General features: G+C 45.2%; 1 protein-coding gene across 1 annotated transcript in view; it reads left to right on the top strand.

Annotated features, from left to right (window-relative positions):
* CDH23 (cadherin related 23) overlaps window positions 1-16009 on the top strand; it is a 1673137-nt gene that overhangs the window by 1243140 nt on the left and 413988 nt on the right. The window contains exon 30 of the mRNA XM_033942780.1: window positions 9897-10032. Coding sequence (XP_033798671.1) covers window positions 9897-10032 — 136 coding nt within the window. The remainder of the gene's footprint in view (window positions 1-9896; window positions 10033-16009) is intronic.

Here is a 16009-nt window from a genome sequence, read left to right as displayed (position 1 = left end):
TTTTCTGATCTGCTCCAGTTATATCTTTATTGTTTTGTGGTGCTTTCTTTGTGGGTTTTTACGCAGCTTCAAAGGATAGCTTTGCCTGCTTGGAGTAGAACAGATATTTAGAGGGGCATAATCAAAAACAACGTCTAAGTCCCCTTTTGACCTAAGGCCTTAAACGTTGAAAGTAGAAGCAGGGAAAATGTCCATTATCAAAAAAAAAGTCTAAAAGGAAGTTGTTTTTTTTTATAATGGCCTGCCTCTACGTTCAGCTGTTTAAATGCCCAGATCACCACTACGTCTACACTACACCATTTAGGCCACTTTTTAGATTTTTTTTTTTTAAATTATGAGTCCCTTAGTCTGTAGCTTGCATGTGTATCCTTCGGAGACCTGTACAGCCAACCTGCTGAAGATTTATGTAGCTATAGGCCCTTGGCACTTGCTCGCTTCCTTGACTTGGTCAGGAGCTTGAGCAAAGGCTGTTAGGCATCAATAGTGTTCTTCATGGCACTCAGGGTGCCAGCTGCAGCTTTGCTTCCCCCCCCCTTCTTTTCTGCATCTGTCATGGGCCAGGGATGTAGAGGTTCAGTCCAACTACGGTCCGACTGGCAGCTTGAGACAGAAAACCCATCCAGCTACAGCTACATCAGCTACATTTTTAAAGGAGCTGAAATAAGCTGCACATGATCTGTGAGTACAGGCTGTGACAACTTATGGGGAAAATTGGGGGGGGGGATCTTGAAAACTGTGTTTTGACTGTTTCTGTAATTAGGCGTTTGGTCCCTCTCTTCTAAAATCCCATTTTTTGATGTTTTTGGTCAGCCCTGAAGAGTTTTTAAACCTTTTTTGGCATCAAAACATTGCCGTCACAGCCATCTTAGATTTCCCAATTTTTAAAATATTACATTACATTACATTACATTACATCAGGGATTTCTATTCCGCCATTACCTTGCGGTTCAAGGCGGATTACAAAAGGTTAATTTAAAAAAGACATAATTACAATGATTAGCTAGAGAGGTAAGTTGTAGATCTTAAGAGCATTTAGAGGTCGTGTTGTTATTGCTGTTTCAGGAATTTCTTGAAAAGTGTGGTTTTTATTTCTTTTCTGAACGTCCTATAGTCTGGGGTGGTCATCAGAAGGTTGGAGATCTGGTTGTCCAGTCTTGCGGCTTGAGTGGCTAGGAGGCCGTCGTGTAGTTTTGTTCTTTTTACTTCTTTGATTGGGGGGGGTATGAATGGGGAGTGCGTTTTTCTGTGTCTGGTACTGGGTGCTTGGATGAGGCGATTGTTCAGGTATGATGGGCTGTCTCCGTGTAGGGTTTTAAATAATATGCAGTAGAATTTGAATTGGATTCTTTCTTGGATTGGGAGCCAGTGTGAGTTGATGAAGGCTTCAGTGATGTGGTCATGTTTTTTCAATGAGTAGATGAGTCTCAAAGCTGTATTTTGGATTGTTTGGAGTTGTCTTATCGTGGTTGCAGGACATGGAAGGAAGAGTATGTTACAGTAGTCCAATATACCTAGTATTAGGGATTGTACTATAAGTTGGAATTGTGTTCTTTCAAAGAATTTTCGGACTTGTCTTAGGTTTCTCATGATTGCGAATGATTTTTGAATTGTTTTATTTATTTGCGGTTGCATTGTGCAGCATCTGTCTATGGTCATGCCTAGTAGTTTTATGGTGGTTTGGATGGGATATTTGGTTGCGTTTATGTCTAGGATGGTTGTGGTTTGGATCTTGTCATTTTCTAGGAGGATGAATTTGGTTTTGTCTTGGTTGAGTTTAAGTTTTTGATTTTCCATCCAGGTTGTGACTGCTTCAAGTGTTTGGTGAAGTTTGTCTGTCATGGTAGGTTTAGAGTGATCGTATGGGACGAGGATGGTGATGTCATCCGCATAACTATAGGAGGTTATGCCTAGATTATCCAGATGCGTTCCTAGAGAAGCAGTGTAGAGATTGAAGAGGGTAGGGGATAGTGGAGATCCTTGTGGTACGCCGCAGGGGTTTGACCAGGATTCTGACTTTTCTTTGTTTGATTTTACACTGTAGGTTCTGAGTTTTAGGAATCCTTCAAACCAGGAGTATACTTTGTCTGAGATGCCTATTGCATCTAAGATCTGTAGAAGGATGTTGTGGTCTACTAGGTCGAATGCCGCCGATAGGTCCAGTTGTATGAGTAGCATTTTTTTCCCTGTACTAAGTTGTTGTCTGACGGTATCCATAAGGGAGCCTAGTAGTGTCTCTGTGCTGAAGTTTGTTCTGAAGCCTGATTGCATGGGGTGGAGTAGGTTATGGTCCTCTATGTAATTGGTGAGGAGTTTGGCTACTAGGCCTTCTATAATTTTGACATATAGCGGAATTGAGGCTATAGGTCTAAAGTTAGATGGGAGGTTTTGTGGTGCTTTTGGGTCTTTTTGGATTGGGGTGATGACAATTTCGCTGAGGTCAGCAGGGAATGTGCCTTCTGTGAGCGTGAATTGGATCCATTGTAGAGTTATGGTGCGGAATTTTACACTAGAGGTGGTAAGGAGATATGAGGGGCAATGGTTGAGGTCACAGGAGGCATGGCTGTATTTTTTGTAGAATTTGTTGAATTCTGACCATTGTATGTTAGGGAATTGAGTCCAAATTCTGTCTGCTGCGATTGCCTCTTTTCCTGTAGGGTGGATTGTGATTGGATTTTGATGGGATGGGTTAAGGATGAGTGTGGCTCTGGTGTTGGTGATTTTGTTCTTGAAGTGTTCTGCTAAGAGGGTGGGTGATGGTGGAGGTGTGTTCGTGGTGGTAGTGTATGGTTTGGTGTCTGTTAATTCTTTCAGGATTTGGAATATTTTTTTGGAATCTTGGGTTTCCGTGCCTATGAGATTAGTATAGTAGCTTTTCCTCTTATCTTTTAGTAGATTTTTGTATTGTTTGTTGATTTTTTTCCAGTCGGTTTTTGTTTGATCTTGGTTCTTTTTTCTCCATTTTCTTTCTAATCTTCTACACTGTCTTTTGAGTTGGAGTAATTCATTATCAAACCATTGGTCTGATTTCCTGCTGGTTCTGGTTTTGGTTTGTAGGGGTGCCAGATCATCCAGGATGTTGGTGGATACATTTTTCCAGTGGGAGATGAAGTTTTTTGGGTCGCAGTCTTGGATAGTTTCGTCTACATTTGACCAGAAAATGGTTGGGTCGATATGTTTGCGTGAGGTATATGTGGTTTTTTTTGATTGAGGTGTGTGTTTGGTTTTGGTCCAATTGATGTTGAAGTTATAAATGTAGTGGTCTGACCATAGGGATGGGGACCATGTTCCGTTAGGAGTTTGGATTGCTGGATTGGATGGTTGGTGAGACATGAAGGCAGCAATGTCCAGTTGATGACCTTTTTCATGAGTGGTTTGTGGGTTTAGGATCTGGAAGGATAAGGCATTGAGGAAGGATAGACAGTTATTTGCTGGTGTGGAGGTTGTGTCTTCTAGGTGTAGGTTTAGGTCTCCTAGGATGAGGTTATATTCAGCTGTTAGTGAGTTTAGGTAGATGAAGTTTTCAAATTCAGGTCTCACTGTGGTCCAGTTTCCTGGTGTTATGTAGCAGAGCAAGCAGTTTAGAGAGTTTTTTAGTGTTGGGTTTGTGAGTTGACACGCTAGGAAATCCATTTGTGGAGTGGATGTTTTCTCAAGAATGTTTAGAGTTAGGGAGTTCTTGAATATTATTGCTAGTCCTCCTCCTCTTTTTTTCTCTCTGCAGGTTACTGTTATTTTGTATCCTGGCGGGCATACTTCTTTTATTCTAGGGTCTGTGTCTGAGGTTAACCAGGTTTCAGTGAGGAATAGGCAGTCAAGTTTTTCTGTTTTTATCCAATTTTTTATGTTTTCTGTTTTGGGTCCTAGAGATCTGATGTTAACATAGGCACAAGTAAGGGAGGTCGTGTTGGTCTGGGGAATGTAAGTTGTTTCCGGGTATATGAGTGTTGTGGGAGTTGGATGAGATTTTGTTTTCGGAGGTGTTGATCTTCTTCTCCAGATTACATTGATGGGGTGTTGAGTGCTGGTGTGGTGGCTCGGGTTTCTTGATGTGAGTATTCTGTTGGGAATTTGGAAGTTGGTTGTACTGGCGGTTGGGGTTGTGGTGGGTAAGTTGTTTGCTGTTGTTTTCCAGCTAGAGATGAGGAGGATTATCAGGAGGGTGGCTAGTTTGTGTGTATGCAGGGAGAGCTTCATGTTTGATGTCTGGTTCGGAGTGTTCGGAGTGTTAGGTAGAGTGAATGGTTCTCTCTTAGAGTCCTGGTTGGATGAGGGGGAGGAGCGGGGATCTTTCGCTCCTTACCTTATAATGGAAGTCGGCAGGAGGTCTGGTGGAGTGGTCTCTGGGGCTTTGGTGTTCCCGTTTCCAAGGTCCGCTGGTGCTCCTCTCAGGTGCTCCTCTCAGGTGCTCCTCTCAGGTGCTCCATGAAGGCGCTCACTAAGGCGCAGGCGCCTTTGTCGTGCGCCTTCGTCGGCACGCCGAACAGCGGCGCGCTGTTGGCGCTGTGTCTTTTTATGTAAGTTGTCCTCCTGCGGGATCGGGGGGGCGGAGCAGGGCTCCCACGCCGGCCCGGTCGTGCTGGAAAAAGGCGAGTGCTGGCGCTGTGTCTTTTTATGTAAGTTGTCCTCCTGCGGGATCGGGGGGGCGGAGCAGGGCTCTCACGCCGGCCCGGTCGTGCTGGAAAATGGCGAGTGCTGGTGCTGTGTCTTTTTATGTAAGTTGTCCTCCTGCGGGATCGGGGGGGCGGAGCAGGGCTCTCACGCCGGCCCGGTCGTGCTGGGATATGGCGAGTGCTGGCGCTGTGTCTTTTTATGTAAGTTGTCCTCCTGCGGGATCGGGGGGGTGGAGCAGGGCTCCCACGCCGGCCCGGTCGTGCTGGAAAATGGCGAGTGCTGGCGCTGTGTCTTTTTATGTAAGTTGTCCTCCTGCGGGATCGGGGGGGCGGAGCAGGGCTCTCACGCCGGCCCGGTCGTGCTGGGATATGGCGAGTGCTGGCGCTGTGTCTTTTTATGTAAGTTGTCCTCCTGCGGGATCGGGGGGGTGGAGCAGGGCTCCCACGCCGGCCCGGTCGTGCTGGAAAATGGCGAGTGCTGGCGCTGTGTCTTTTTATGTAAGTTGTCCTCCTGCGGGATCGGGGGGGCGGAGCAGGGCTCCCACGCCGGCCCGGTCGTGCTGGAAAATGGCGAGTGCTGGCGCTGTGTCTTTTTATGTAAGTTGTCCTCCTGCGGGATCGGGGGGGCGGAGCAGGGCTCCCACGCCGGCCCGGTCGTTCTGGAAACTGGCAGAGGCAGCCGGGTTGAGAATTGAGGAGCAGCACCCGAAGGCAGAGGGCTGCTCCCGAAGAAATCAGTTGAATTTGGCAGGGGCTTCGGGAGGCGGAGCTGGGCTCCCACGCGGCCCGAAGTACCTTCCTGCGGTAGGAGAAGCAGTTTTTTCGTTGGGGCAGCTCCCGGTTTCAGTGGGGCTGCCCTGAAGAGAAAAGCTGTGTGTGCTGTTCTGCAGGGGGCTTCGGGAGGCGGAGCTGGACTCCCACGCGGCCCGAAGTACCTTCCTGCGGCAGGAGAAGCAGTTTTTTCGTTGGGGCAGCTCCCGGTTTCAGTGGGGCTGCCCTGAAGAGAAAAGCTGTGTGTGCTGTTCTGCAGGGGGCTTCGGGAGGCGGAGCTGGACTCCCACGCGGCCCGAAGTACCTTCCTGCGGCAGGAGAAGCAGTTTTTTCGTTGGGGCAGCTCCCGGTTTCAGTGGGGCTGCCCTGAAGAGAAAAGCTGTGTGTGCTGTTCTGCAGGGGGCTTCGGGAGGCGGAGCTGGACTCCCACGCGGCCCGAAGTACCTTCCTGCGGCAGGAGAAGCAGTTTTTTCGTTGGGGCAGCTCCCGGTTTCAGTGGGGCTGCCCTGAAGAGAAAAGCTGTGTGTGCTGTTCTGCAGGGGGCTTCGGGAGGCGGAGCTGGACTCCCACGCGGCCCGAAGTACCTTCCTGCGGCAGGAGAAGCAGTTTTTTCGTTGGGGCAGCTCCCGGTTTCAGTGGGGCTGCCCTGAAGAGAAAAGCTGTGTGTGCTGTTCTGCAGGGGGCTTCTTCAAAACACCTTGTTTTGCCTCAAAATGGATAGGGATAGAGTCCTCAGACACTAATACCCATATAGAATGCCTTTTTTGCACTGGATGAGTGGCTGAAGAGTGCCCTTACGCCATGTGGCACACAGCAGGGGATGGAGGGGCAAGAGTTTTGGGCTTAGCCCCTTCACAGACCTCTAAGGCTGGAGGAAGGTAGATGGTCCCATTGGGGGAAATGAAATGCCTTCTGGAGCCCTGGGACTGGAGCCCTGTGCATTGTAAGGGGTAGATGCTTTGCAACCCAAGAAAATGCATTTGTTCCATCCTAAGGGGCAAGGAGAATTGCCCTCTCAGGCCTTTACCTCAGAGTTCATTAATCTTCTCAAGCAGGCTTATGCACAAGGCAGAACTCTGCTGGTCAGGTCTGCTGGAGAGCAAACCAGTGCACAAGCCCCTCTGGATACTCAGAGCATTTTTTTCCCTGAGAGCGGAACCTATTCTGGACTCCGATGGTCCATCGGATAGGGACTCAGAGAGCAAGGGATTGGATTTAATCTCTTTACTGTCTCAAAGTAAGGCTTCCCTGGTGGGAGAACCAGTCCCTCATCTAGAGGACCAGGAGGCAGTATCAGCCATAGACAAGGAGGAGGATCCTCCGTTTTTTGAAATTTTAAGCCCTCTGCTTTGCAAGAGATCATTACCAAGTCCTTTTGAGAACTGAAGATAGATCCTCTGCAAACCCCATCCTCTTCTGTGTGGGGTCTGGGCTCAACCCACATCTTTTCCATGGCACCTAGATATGAGAATCCTAATCACAGAGCCCTGGGAGACCCCCACAGGCTCCCTGAGAGAAGCTAAAACCACAGCTAAATTGTATCCCATTGATCTGGAATTCCAGCAAATGTTTGCTATGCCAAAGGTGGATTCCGTAGTAGCCCAGGTTACCAAACACACTTCCCTACCAAGTGAGGGAGGCATGGTTTTAAAGGATTCTCAGGACCGCAGAGTGGATATGGTCCTCAAGAGGCAGTTTGATGCTCTAGTCTTAGGGATTAAGGCTGCAGCCATGACCTCCTTCATGGCACATGCCTGTAATTCTAGGCTACAAAATCAGACCCTCAAAAGACAAAGACGGATCACCTTATAAATTATCCTACCCACAAATCAGACCCTGACAGACTCTGAGCCCTTGCCTCAGCTTGTGTTGGCAGGAATAGATTACGCAGCAGATGCACTCTAAGATATAATAAGAGTCATGGGGAAAGTCTCAGCAATTTTTTTAAATCTCTGCTTATCTTATGCTTTGGATCAGGCAATGAGGGGATGATTTGGCCTCTAAAGCAACACTGAGCAGGCTTCCATTCAGGGGACAGATGCTGTTTGACAAGAGCCTAGATGATCTTATGGACAGTATGCAAGATCATCGACCATACTGTTTACCAGACAGCAGACCCCCAAGCAGCTAGAGGCCAGAGCTGGGGGTCCTTTCATGGGTACCAGCACTCTCGCCAGTACTCCACAGGAACCTCTACCCAGAGAGCCTTTCAAGGTTCCAGAAAAATATTCTCCAGGAACTGGAGGAACCAAGATTCAGGTTCCCACTCCACAGTACCAGCCAAAAAGCCACAAGGATTCCAACCCTCAATCCATCCCTCTGAAGATTGGAGATCGGTTCTAGGACAATCTGGAGGCCTGGGAACACATAATGACTGGCAGATGGGTCCCGGAGAGTAGAAGAGAGGGTTACTTTAAAAGGCATTACCCAATAGGAACTAAGACATTTACAACTAATTCAAAATACGTCAATGAAGAGCATCATCAACTTCAAAAATATGACCATCAGTGGCTCAAAGGCCATGGGACAGAGGGACTGAGATGGATGTAGGTCCTTACAGAATTGGACTGTTTTTATGATTTTTTTTGTAGACAGGACTTTATTTAATTTGATTTGATTTTATGTTAGGTTTTTGTTTATTTTTTTCTTTCTTGTTTCTTCTCTTTGAGATTGTTTTATATTCTGCTATATATTTTATATACTCATAGTGAAATAGTTATAGTTATATTCTTCTCTCCTTCCTCTTCCCAATTTATCTGTTATAAAAACATTGTTTTCCTCCCAAGCACTTAGTTTAGCTTGTGAGCCCAAATTAAGACAGAGAGAGTAGTTTTTAATGTCCCTGTTATTTAACCAATTATTACTATCCCCCCTCTTTTACGAATGCATAGTGCAGGTTTTAGCGCCATAGCGGCGGCAACTGATCTGACGCTCATAGAATTCCTATGAGCATTGGAGCAGTTACCGCCGCTGATGGCATTAAAACCTGCGTTATGCGTTCGTAAAAGAGGGGGTATGTTTGTTATATTGTAAGACGCATAGAATTGCTGGATATGCGGGCTATAAATATCTAAATAAATAAATATCCTCAGATTACTCCTATCCATGCAACCTCCTCCTTCTTTCCCTCCCTTTTCGCAAATTAATCATTTTCCATATATCTTTCCAGTAATCACCAATTTATTCAATCGTAAAGAGGTCTAGTGGTCTGTCATTCAGAATAGGATATAACATTTCCAAAAAAAATAGTAGCTAACTGCCTTATGCTAGCAAGATGTGAAATTGCCTTTGAATGGAAAAATCCTAGATGAATGCAAAGATTAAGGCACAGTCGGGCTCTTAATTGAAACGGAAATACGTCTAAAAACCGGCCTAAATCGGCACTTGGACAATCAGTAAGACAAGTCGTCCAAGTGCCGATAATCAAACCGGGTTTTAGACGTATCTAAAATCGACATAGGCCTTTTCAGTGCTACTGTACGACCAGAGCTAAAAGGTGCATTTTAGGAGGAGTGGTGAGGGTGGGATTTGGGCGGGACGTGGGCTGATCTAAACTTAGTCGTACTGCAAGTATAACCGAAAGTTTAACGAGGCTGCCTGGACAGAACTTGTATGTTGTAACTTAGGCCATGTAAAACCAGATCTAAGTGCCAAAAAGGTATCCAAAATGACCAGATAAGCACTGCAGACACAAAATACAGACCTGCACACACTGCCCCAGTGATCACTGAACCCGGGGCATAAAATTCGGAACAAAAACATACATACATGCCTCCAGAACATTAGCACCTGGCATAGCAAAGCCTAGTAGAGCAGCACAGAGGTTGCTTAAGTAGTTGGGGGGGGGGGGGGGACTAGTGAACCATAGAGAGGAGGACCCAGGCCCATAAGCCACTCTAACCACTGCATTTATGGTGGAACATGTGCACCCCCAAACTCTACTGTACTGCCATATAGGTGCCACCTGCAGCCGTGAGGACTATTGGGGTGGTAGACAGGTGGGTCTAGTAGGTTTTGGGGAGCTCACCATGACCTGTAAAGGAGTTATGGTGAGATGTTTATGTGGCACCCTTTTTGTGAAGTTTGTAGCAATCCCTGTAAGGTGCCCCACTACTCTGTTGCCATGTCTAGGTGTCCAGTCCATTACTTTGCTGGCCTCTCCCATGTCCAAAAGGCCCTTTTCTAGGCATTTTTGACTTGGACAAATTTTTGGACGAGAATGGGGTATAAAGATAGATGACTTAGCGGTCTGGGCGATCAAACAGCTGGACATACAGTTAGATGACTCTCGGAAAAACCAAAATATTTTGGACGTATTTTTTGAGAATGGACTTTAGACACTGCCAACTTTGGGCGACTAGCGACTTAGGCCCAAAATGGACTTAGATGTTTTTTTCAATTATGCCCCTCAGTGTGTCAATAGAAAAGTTTACCCTCATTAATTTTTTTTATAGGTACTACCTTAAAGGTATTTCCAAATGTCTGACTTGGTTTGTAAATTTGTTTGTCCTTTAGGTGATTGTCTACATAGAAGATGTTAATGATGAGGTGCCAGTCTTCACACAACAGCAGTACAGTCGCCTGGGACTAAGGGAAACTGCTGGCATTGGGACTTCTGTCACTGTTGTACGAGCAATAGATCGTGACACAGGTAGGAATCCTATAAGCGGGATTAGAGGATCTTGCTCCTTATCTTTCATGCACCCTAATATTGCAGGGTGAGCTGCAACTTCTTTTCTTGCTTCCTCCCAGTGGCATAATGAGAGAGGTTGGCGCCTGGGGCAGTAGCATCCGGCATCGCCGCGCTGTGCACACCCCAACTCTTCCCTGCTGCTTGTGCACTCCCCTCGCCCCCTGCATACCTCTTGAAATGTTTGCCAGAGTCAGCAGCATCTTCCACCTGCCATTTGCACCGGCCATGGTTTCTTTCTGACGTCACTTCTTGATCGTGGTACCAGGACGTGACGTCAGAAGGGAGCTAAGGTTGGCATGAGCAGCAAGTGGAACAGATGCCAGCACCCCCCGTGACAATGGTGCCCGGGGTGGTCTGCCCCCTTGCACCCCCTTACTAGGCCACTCCCTCCTCCCACCTGTTCATGTGTCTCATTTAGTCCACAGGAGCAGGAATAGAAATTAGATAATCAGCAGAGGTAAATTCAGGTCACACAATGTCCAGCTTGTGAGTCAGCAGCAGGGCAGTATTAAAACATAAGCAACATGCGCACATATCCAGGGCCCAAATGTTTAGGCGGGGCCCCTCACAGATGTGATAATTCAGTGGCTCTCAAGAAACACTTTTGCCCTGGAAGTCATCAGCTTGCAGAAAAAAAGGAATGGGTGTGAGTTATAGCCATTGTTAACCGTTCAGAAGACGTAAGTACAGTGCCCAAAAGTTAGGCGCAGGATCTACCCCTAAGGGCTATTCTACATGAGATGCATTTAATGCCACATTTTTTCAGCACCCAAGTTCTGGTGCCATTTTTAGAATTTCCTCCTTAGCACACAGCATACTGCATCCATTTGGCAACTTTTGTAGAATTCCCCCCATAACTTTTAGAAATCCAAAAATAAGCCAAATATGTATTTGCAGGTTGCCAGTGGATGCATTTTTAGTTTTAAATACTGGTCAACTCTTCCTTCAGATTTGAACTTATCATCTTCCCATGCCTGGCAATTATAATCCTTCACAAACAAGGCATCCTTGAGCTGAATAGTCAAACTACGAGTAGAAACTGAATTGTATTACAATCACCAGAAAGGGAAGAAGGCAAAAGGAAAAGTGCTATTACCAAATTATTGCTATGGATAACAACACTCTTATGCAATTGAAGTTGCAAAAACGTAGCGGTGAGCACAAGCAGAAACAATTCAGTTTTTATATTTTTCCCCAGATTTGGGGGGTGATTTTCAGTTAGTTTCACACATTCAATTTAATAGGGATTTTTTAGTTGATGCTAAATTGATGTAAGGGACAATAACAGATTTAAAATATTGAAACATAAACAGAGAAAAATGAAGGCAGATAAAGATCACATGGACTGTCTAGTCTTCCTAGCCATGCATCTACTATCCCCTCCTCTCCCTTAGAGATCCAACATACTTCTCCAATTCATAGTAACATAGTAGATAACGGCAGATAAAGACCTGAATGATCCATTCAGTCTGCCCAAACTGATTCAATTTAAATTTTTTTTAATTTACATTTTTTTGTCTTCTTAGCTATTTCTGGGCAAGAATCCAAAGCTCTACCAAGTACTGTGCTTGAGTTCCAACTGCCAAAGTCTCCGTCAATTCTCACTCCAGCCCATCTACACCCTCCCAGCCATTGAAGCCCTCCCCAGCCCATCCTCAACCAAAAGGCCATATACAAACACATACCATGCAAGTCTGCCCAGTACTGGCCTTTGTTCAATATTTACTATTATTTTCTGATCCTAGATCCTCTGTGTTCATCCCATGCTTCTTTGAACTCTGTCGCTGTTTTCCTCTCCACCACCTCTCTCGGGAGCACATTCCAGGCATTCACCACCCTCTCCTTAAAGTAGAATTTCCTAACATTGCTCTTGAATCTACCACCCCCTCAACCTCAAATTATGTCCTCTGGTTTCACCATTTTCCTTTCTCTGGAAAATATTTTGTTGTACGTTAATACCCTTCAAATATTTGAATGTCTGAATCATATCTCCCCTGTCCCTCCTATCCTCTATGATATACATATTCAGGGCTTCCAGTCTCTCCTCATGGGTCTTCTGGCGCAAACCTCCTATTATTTTTGTTGCCCTCCTCTAGACTACTTACGTCCTTCACCAGATATGGTCTCCAAAACAGAACACAATACTCCAAGTGGGGCCTCACCAACGACCTGTACAGGGGCATCAACACCTTCTTCCTTCTATTGGCTACGCCTCTCTTTATACAGCCCAGCATACTTCTGGCAGCAGCCACCGCCTTGTCACACTGTTTTTTCTCCTTTAGATCTTCGGACACAATCACCCCCAAGGTCCCTCTCCCTGTCCGTGCATATCAGCCTCTCACCTCCCAGCATATATGATTCCTTCCGATTATTAATCCCCAAATGCATTACTCTGTATTTCTTTGCATTGAATTCTAGTTGCCAAATGTTAGACCATTCCTCTAATTTTTGCAGATCCATTTTCATATTTTCCACTCCCTCTTCGGTGTCTACTCTGTTACAAATCTTGGTATCATCCACAAAAAGGCAAACTTTTCATTCTAACCCTTCAGCAATGTCACTCACAAATATATTGAACAGGATCGGCCCCAGCACCGAACCCTGAGCACCGAACTCCACTATTCACCTTTCCTTCCTCCAAGCGACTTCCATTAACCAACACCCTCTGGCGTCTGTCCGACAGCCAGTTTCTAAACCAGTATACCACTTTGGGTCCTAACTTAAGCCCTTCAAGTTAGTTCAAGAGCCTCCTATGAGGAACCGTATCAAAGGCTTTGCTGAAATCTAAGTAAATTATATCTAACATATGTCCTCGATCCAGCTCTCTGGTCACCCAATCAAAAAATTCAGTCAGGTTCGCTTGACTAGATTTACCTTTAGTAAAGCTATGTTGCCTCGGATCCTGTAACCCATTAGATTCTAGTAAGTTCAATATCCTTTCCTTCAGCAACACTTTCATTATTTTTCCAACAACCGAAGTGAGGCTTACCGGCCTGTAGTTTCCCGCTTCATCCCTGTGACCATTTTTGTGAATAGGGACCACATCCGCTCTCCTCCAATCCCCAGGAACCACTTCTGTCTCCAGAGATTTGTTAAACAAGTCTTTAATAGGACCTGCCAGAACCTCTCTGAGCTCCCTCAGAATCATGGAATGGATCCCGTCCAGTCCCATCGCTTTGTCCACCTTCAGTTTTTCAAGTTGCTCATAAACACTTTCCTCCGTGAACAGCGCAGAATCTACTCCATTTTCTCATGTTACTTTGCCATACAATCTCAGTCCTTCTCCAGGATTTTCTTCAATGAACACAAAACAGAAGTATTTGTTTAGCACGTTTGCTTTTTCCTCTCCACATATCGATTCCCAGCATCTTTTAGTTTAGCAATTCTATTTTTCATCTTCCTCCTTTCACTAATATATCTGAAAAAATTTTTGTCTCCCATTTTTACATTTTTAGCCATTTGTTCTCCTGCCTGCGCTTTCACCAGGCATATCTCTCTCTTGGATTCTTTCTGTTTCACCCAGTAGTCCTTTCTGCGCTCCTCTTGTTTTTTTTTAATATTTCATGAACGCCGACTCTTTTGCCTTTATTTTTTCTGCCACTAGTTTGGAGAACCATATCAGTTTCCTTTTTCTCTTGTTTTTATTTATTTTCTTCACAAAAAGGTCATACTTTTCATCTCCACCCCCTCCGCTGGGAGGCCGTTCCAAGCATTCACTACCCTTTCCATGAAATAACATTTTCTGATATTACTTCTGAATCTATCCCCTTTCACCTGCATCTTATGCCCTCTCATTCCAGAATTTCCTTTCAATCGAAAATAACTCACCTTATGCACATTTATGGCTTGTAGGTATTTAAAAGTCTCTATTATATCTCCCCTCTCCTGCCTTTCCTCCAAAGTATACACATTGAGATCTTTAAGTCTGTCTCCTTATTGTCTCTACATAATAGTCAAATAAAACATTATTTGATAATAATGTATAATTAAGACATGATAAGTTGATTAGTGTATGTTAAATCACTTTATATGCACTACATTTTTAAAGGCACATTAATGAATGTACGTCTCTACAAAGTGTCAGAAGAAAGAATCAGTATCTCCCTCGCCCTCTTCTTTGCCCCCCCTCCCCCACTCCACACACTCCTTCTCTGCCCCCTCCCCCTGCTGCGTGCACCCCGCTTCCCTTCCCCCGTACCTCTGTAATGTTTCTGGCGTGAGCAGCAACCCCCAAGCTGCTGTCGTGCCAGCGTTGGCTCTTCCTCTGACATCACTTTCTAGGTGCGGGTCCAGGAAGTGGCATCAGAGGAAGAGCCGACGCTGGCACGACAGCAGCTTGGGGTTTTTTGCTCATGCTAGGAATGTTACAGAGGTACGGGGGAAGGGAAGCGGGGTGCACGCAGCGGGAGCGGGGCAGTCGGGAGCGTGGGGGATGATAGGTGCCTGCACCCTCAGCAAGACGGCGCCCGGGATGGACTGCCCCTCCCCCTTACTTGGTACAGGGAATCCTGCTGCTGTCTCTTTACTTCATAAATTCTGTATAATTTCTTCTTTTTATCCCATGTAATGTGCAGGTTGTCCAAATGAATCTATTATCAAGAGAAGAATTTTCCTGGACTAGTTGTCTCACACATAATTTCTACTGTATGTACCAGTATATAAGTCAATCCTATTTATAATGAAATAGGGCAGTGGTTCTCAACACAGTCCTTAGGGCAGTCGGGATTGCATAATATCCACAAGGAATTTGCATGAAATACCATAGATTTGTATGCACTGCCTATTTTGCATATTCATTGTGGATATCTTGAAAACCTGACTTAGTAGGTGTGCCCTGAGGATTGGGTATAAGGGATTTTCAGCCAAAGAAAGCCTAAAACTGCATTGAGCATATCCCTCTATCCAGCATTTCCCATTCCTCCTCCACCCCTCATTTGTCCAACATTTCCTCTCCCCTTCCCCGAAAAATGAAAAAAGCAATATGACTATACACAGGCAATGGGATGGGCAAGATGGCCGGAAGATGCTACTGCTGTGCCCATGTATCCAGCTAGTTCCATAATAGCAAAGTTTGGAAACTGAAATAACTTTTTTAAATGTTTTCTGGTTTTTCATTTTGGAAAAAGTTCTTCTCTGGTTCTTTCTGCCTTCACTCCTGGTGTCCAGCATCTCGCGTTAACTTCCTTTCCCATATCCAGCATCTTCCTATCCCAGTGGCATACCTAGGGTATGTGGCACCCGGGGCCCATCATTTTTTGACACCCCCCCCCCACCCACCTTCCATGTAAAAAATATTTTTTGTAATAACCATGAAACGGTATAAATGGTCAGAATAGAAACGGAGTGAAAATATGCTTTTATTGAACCTCATATATGTAACCATTATTCCAAACATAACATAGCATAAATTATGTCTGAATTGTCATGACATCAGAAGTACGTATGGAGTAGTTGCAGGTGATGCTTGGGACAGTTCTGATTATGTTAGCTCGGTTTTATGTGTTTTTTGAATAGAAGGGTTTTTATTTCTTTTTTGAAGGTTTTGTAGTCTATGGCCGAGGTCAATAGGTTGTAAAGTTGGGGATCGAGTGTTAGGAGGTTGTCGAACAGTTTTTTTCTTTTGACGTTTTTGGTTGGAGGGTGTGTGAATGGTGTGCGAGTTCTCCTATGTCTGATTGAGGTGGATTTAATTGTTTAGCTGAAGAAATTAGTTACCCCCCCCCCCATTCCACACACATTAATTCTCTTCCATTTTTGTTCTCATTATAAAAAACACTGATAAGTTCCCAGAAAAAAAATACATTAAAATAAGAAGTGAAACCAAAGGCCCCTACAGATGAGAACATAACATAAGAATAGCCTAACTGGGTCAGACCAATGGTCCATCATGCCCAGTAGCCCATTCTCATGGTAGCCAATCCAGGACACTAATACC

The sequence above is a fragment of the Geotrypetes seraphini genome, chromosome 4 (assembly GCF_902459505.1).
Source record: "Geotrypetes seraphini chromosome 4, aGeoSer1.1, whole genome shotgun sequence".
Classification (NCBI taxonomy): domain Eukaryota; kingdom Metazoa; phylum Chordata; class Amphibia; order Gymnophiona; family Dermophiidae; genus Geotrypetes; species Geotrypetes seraphini.
Note: the sequence above shows the minus strand (reverse complement) of the source record. Positions and strands in the feature narration are given on the sequence as shown.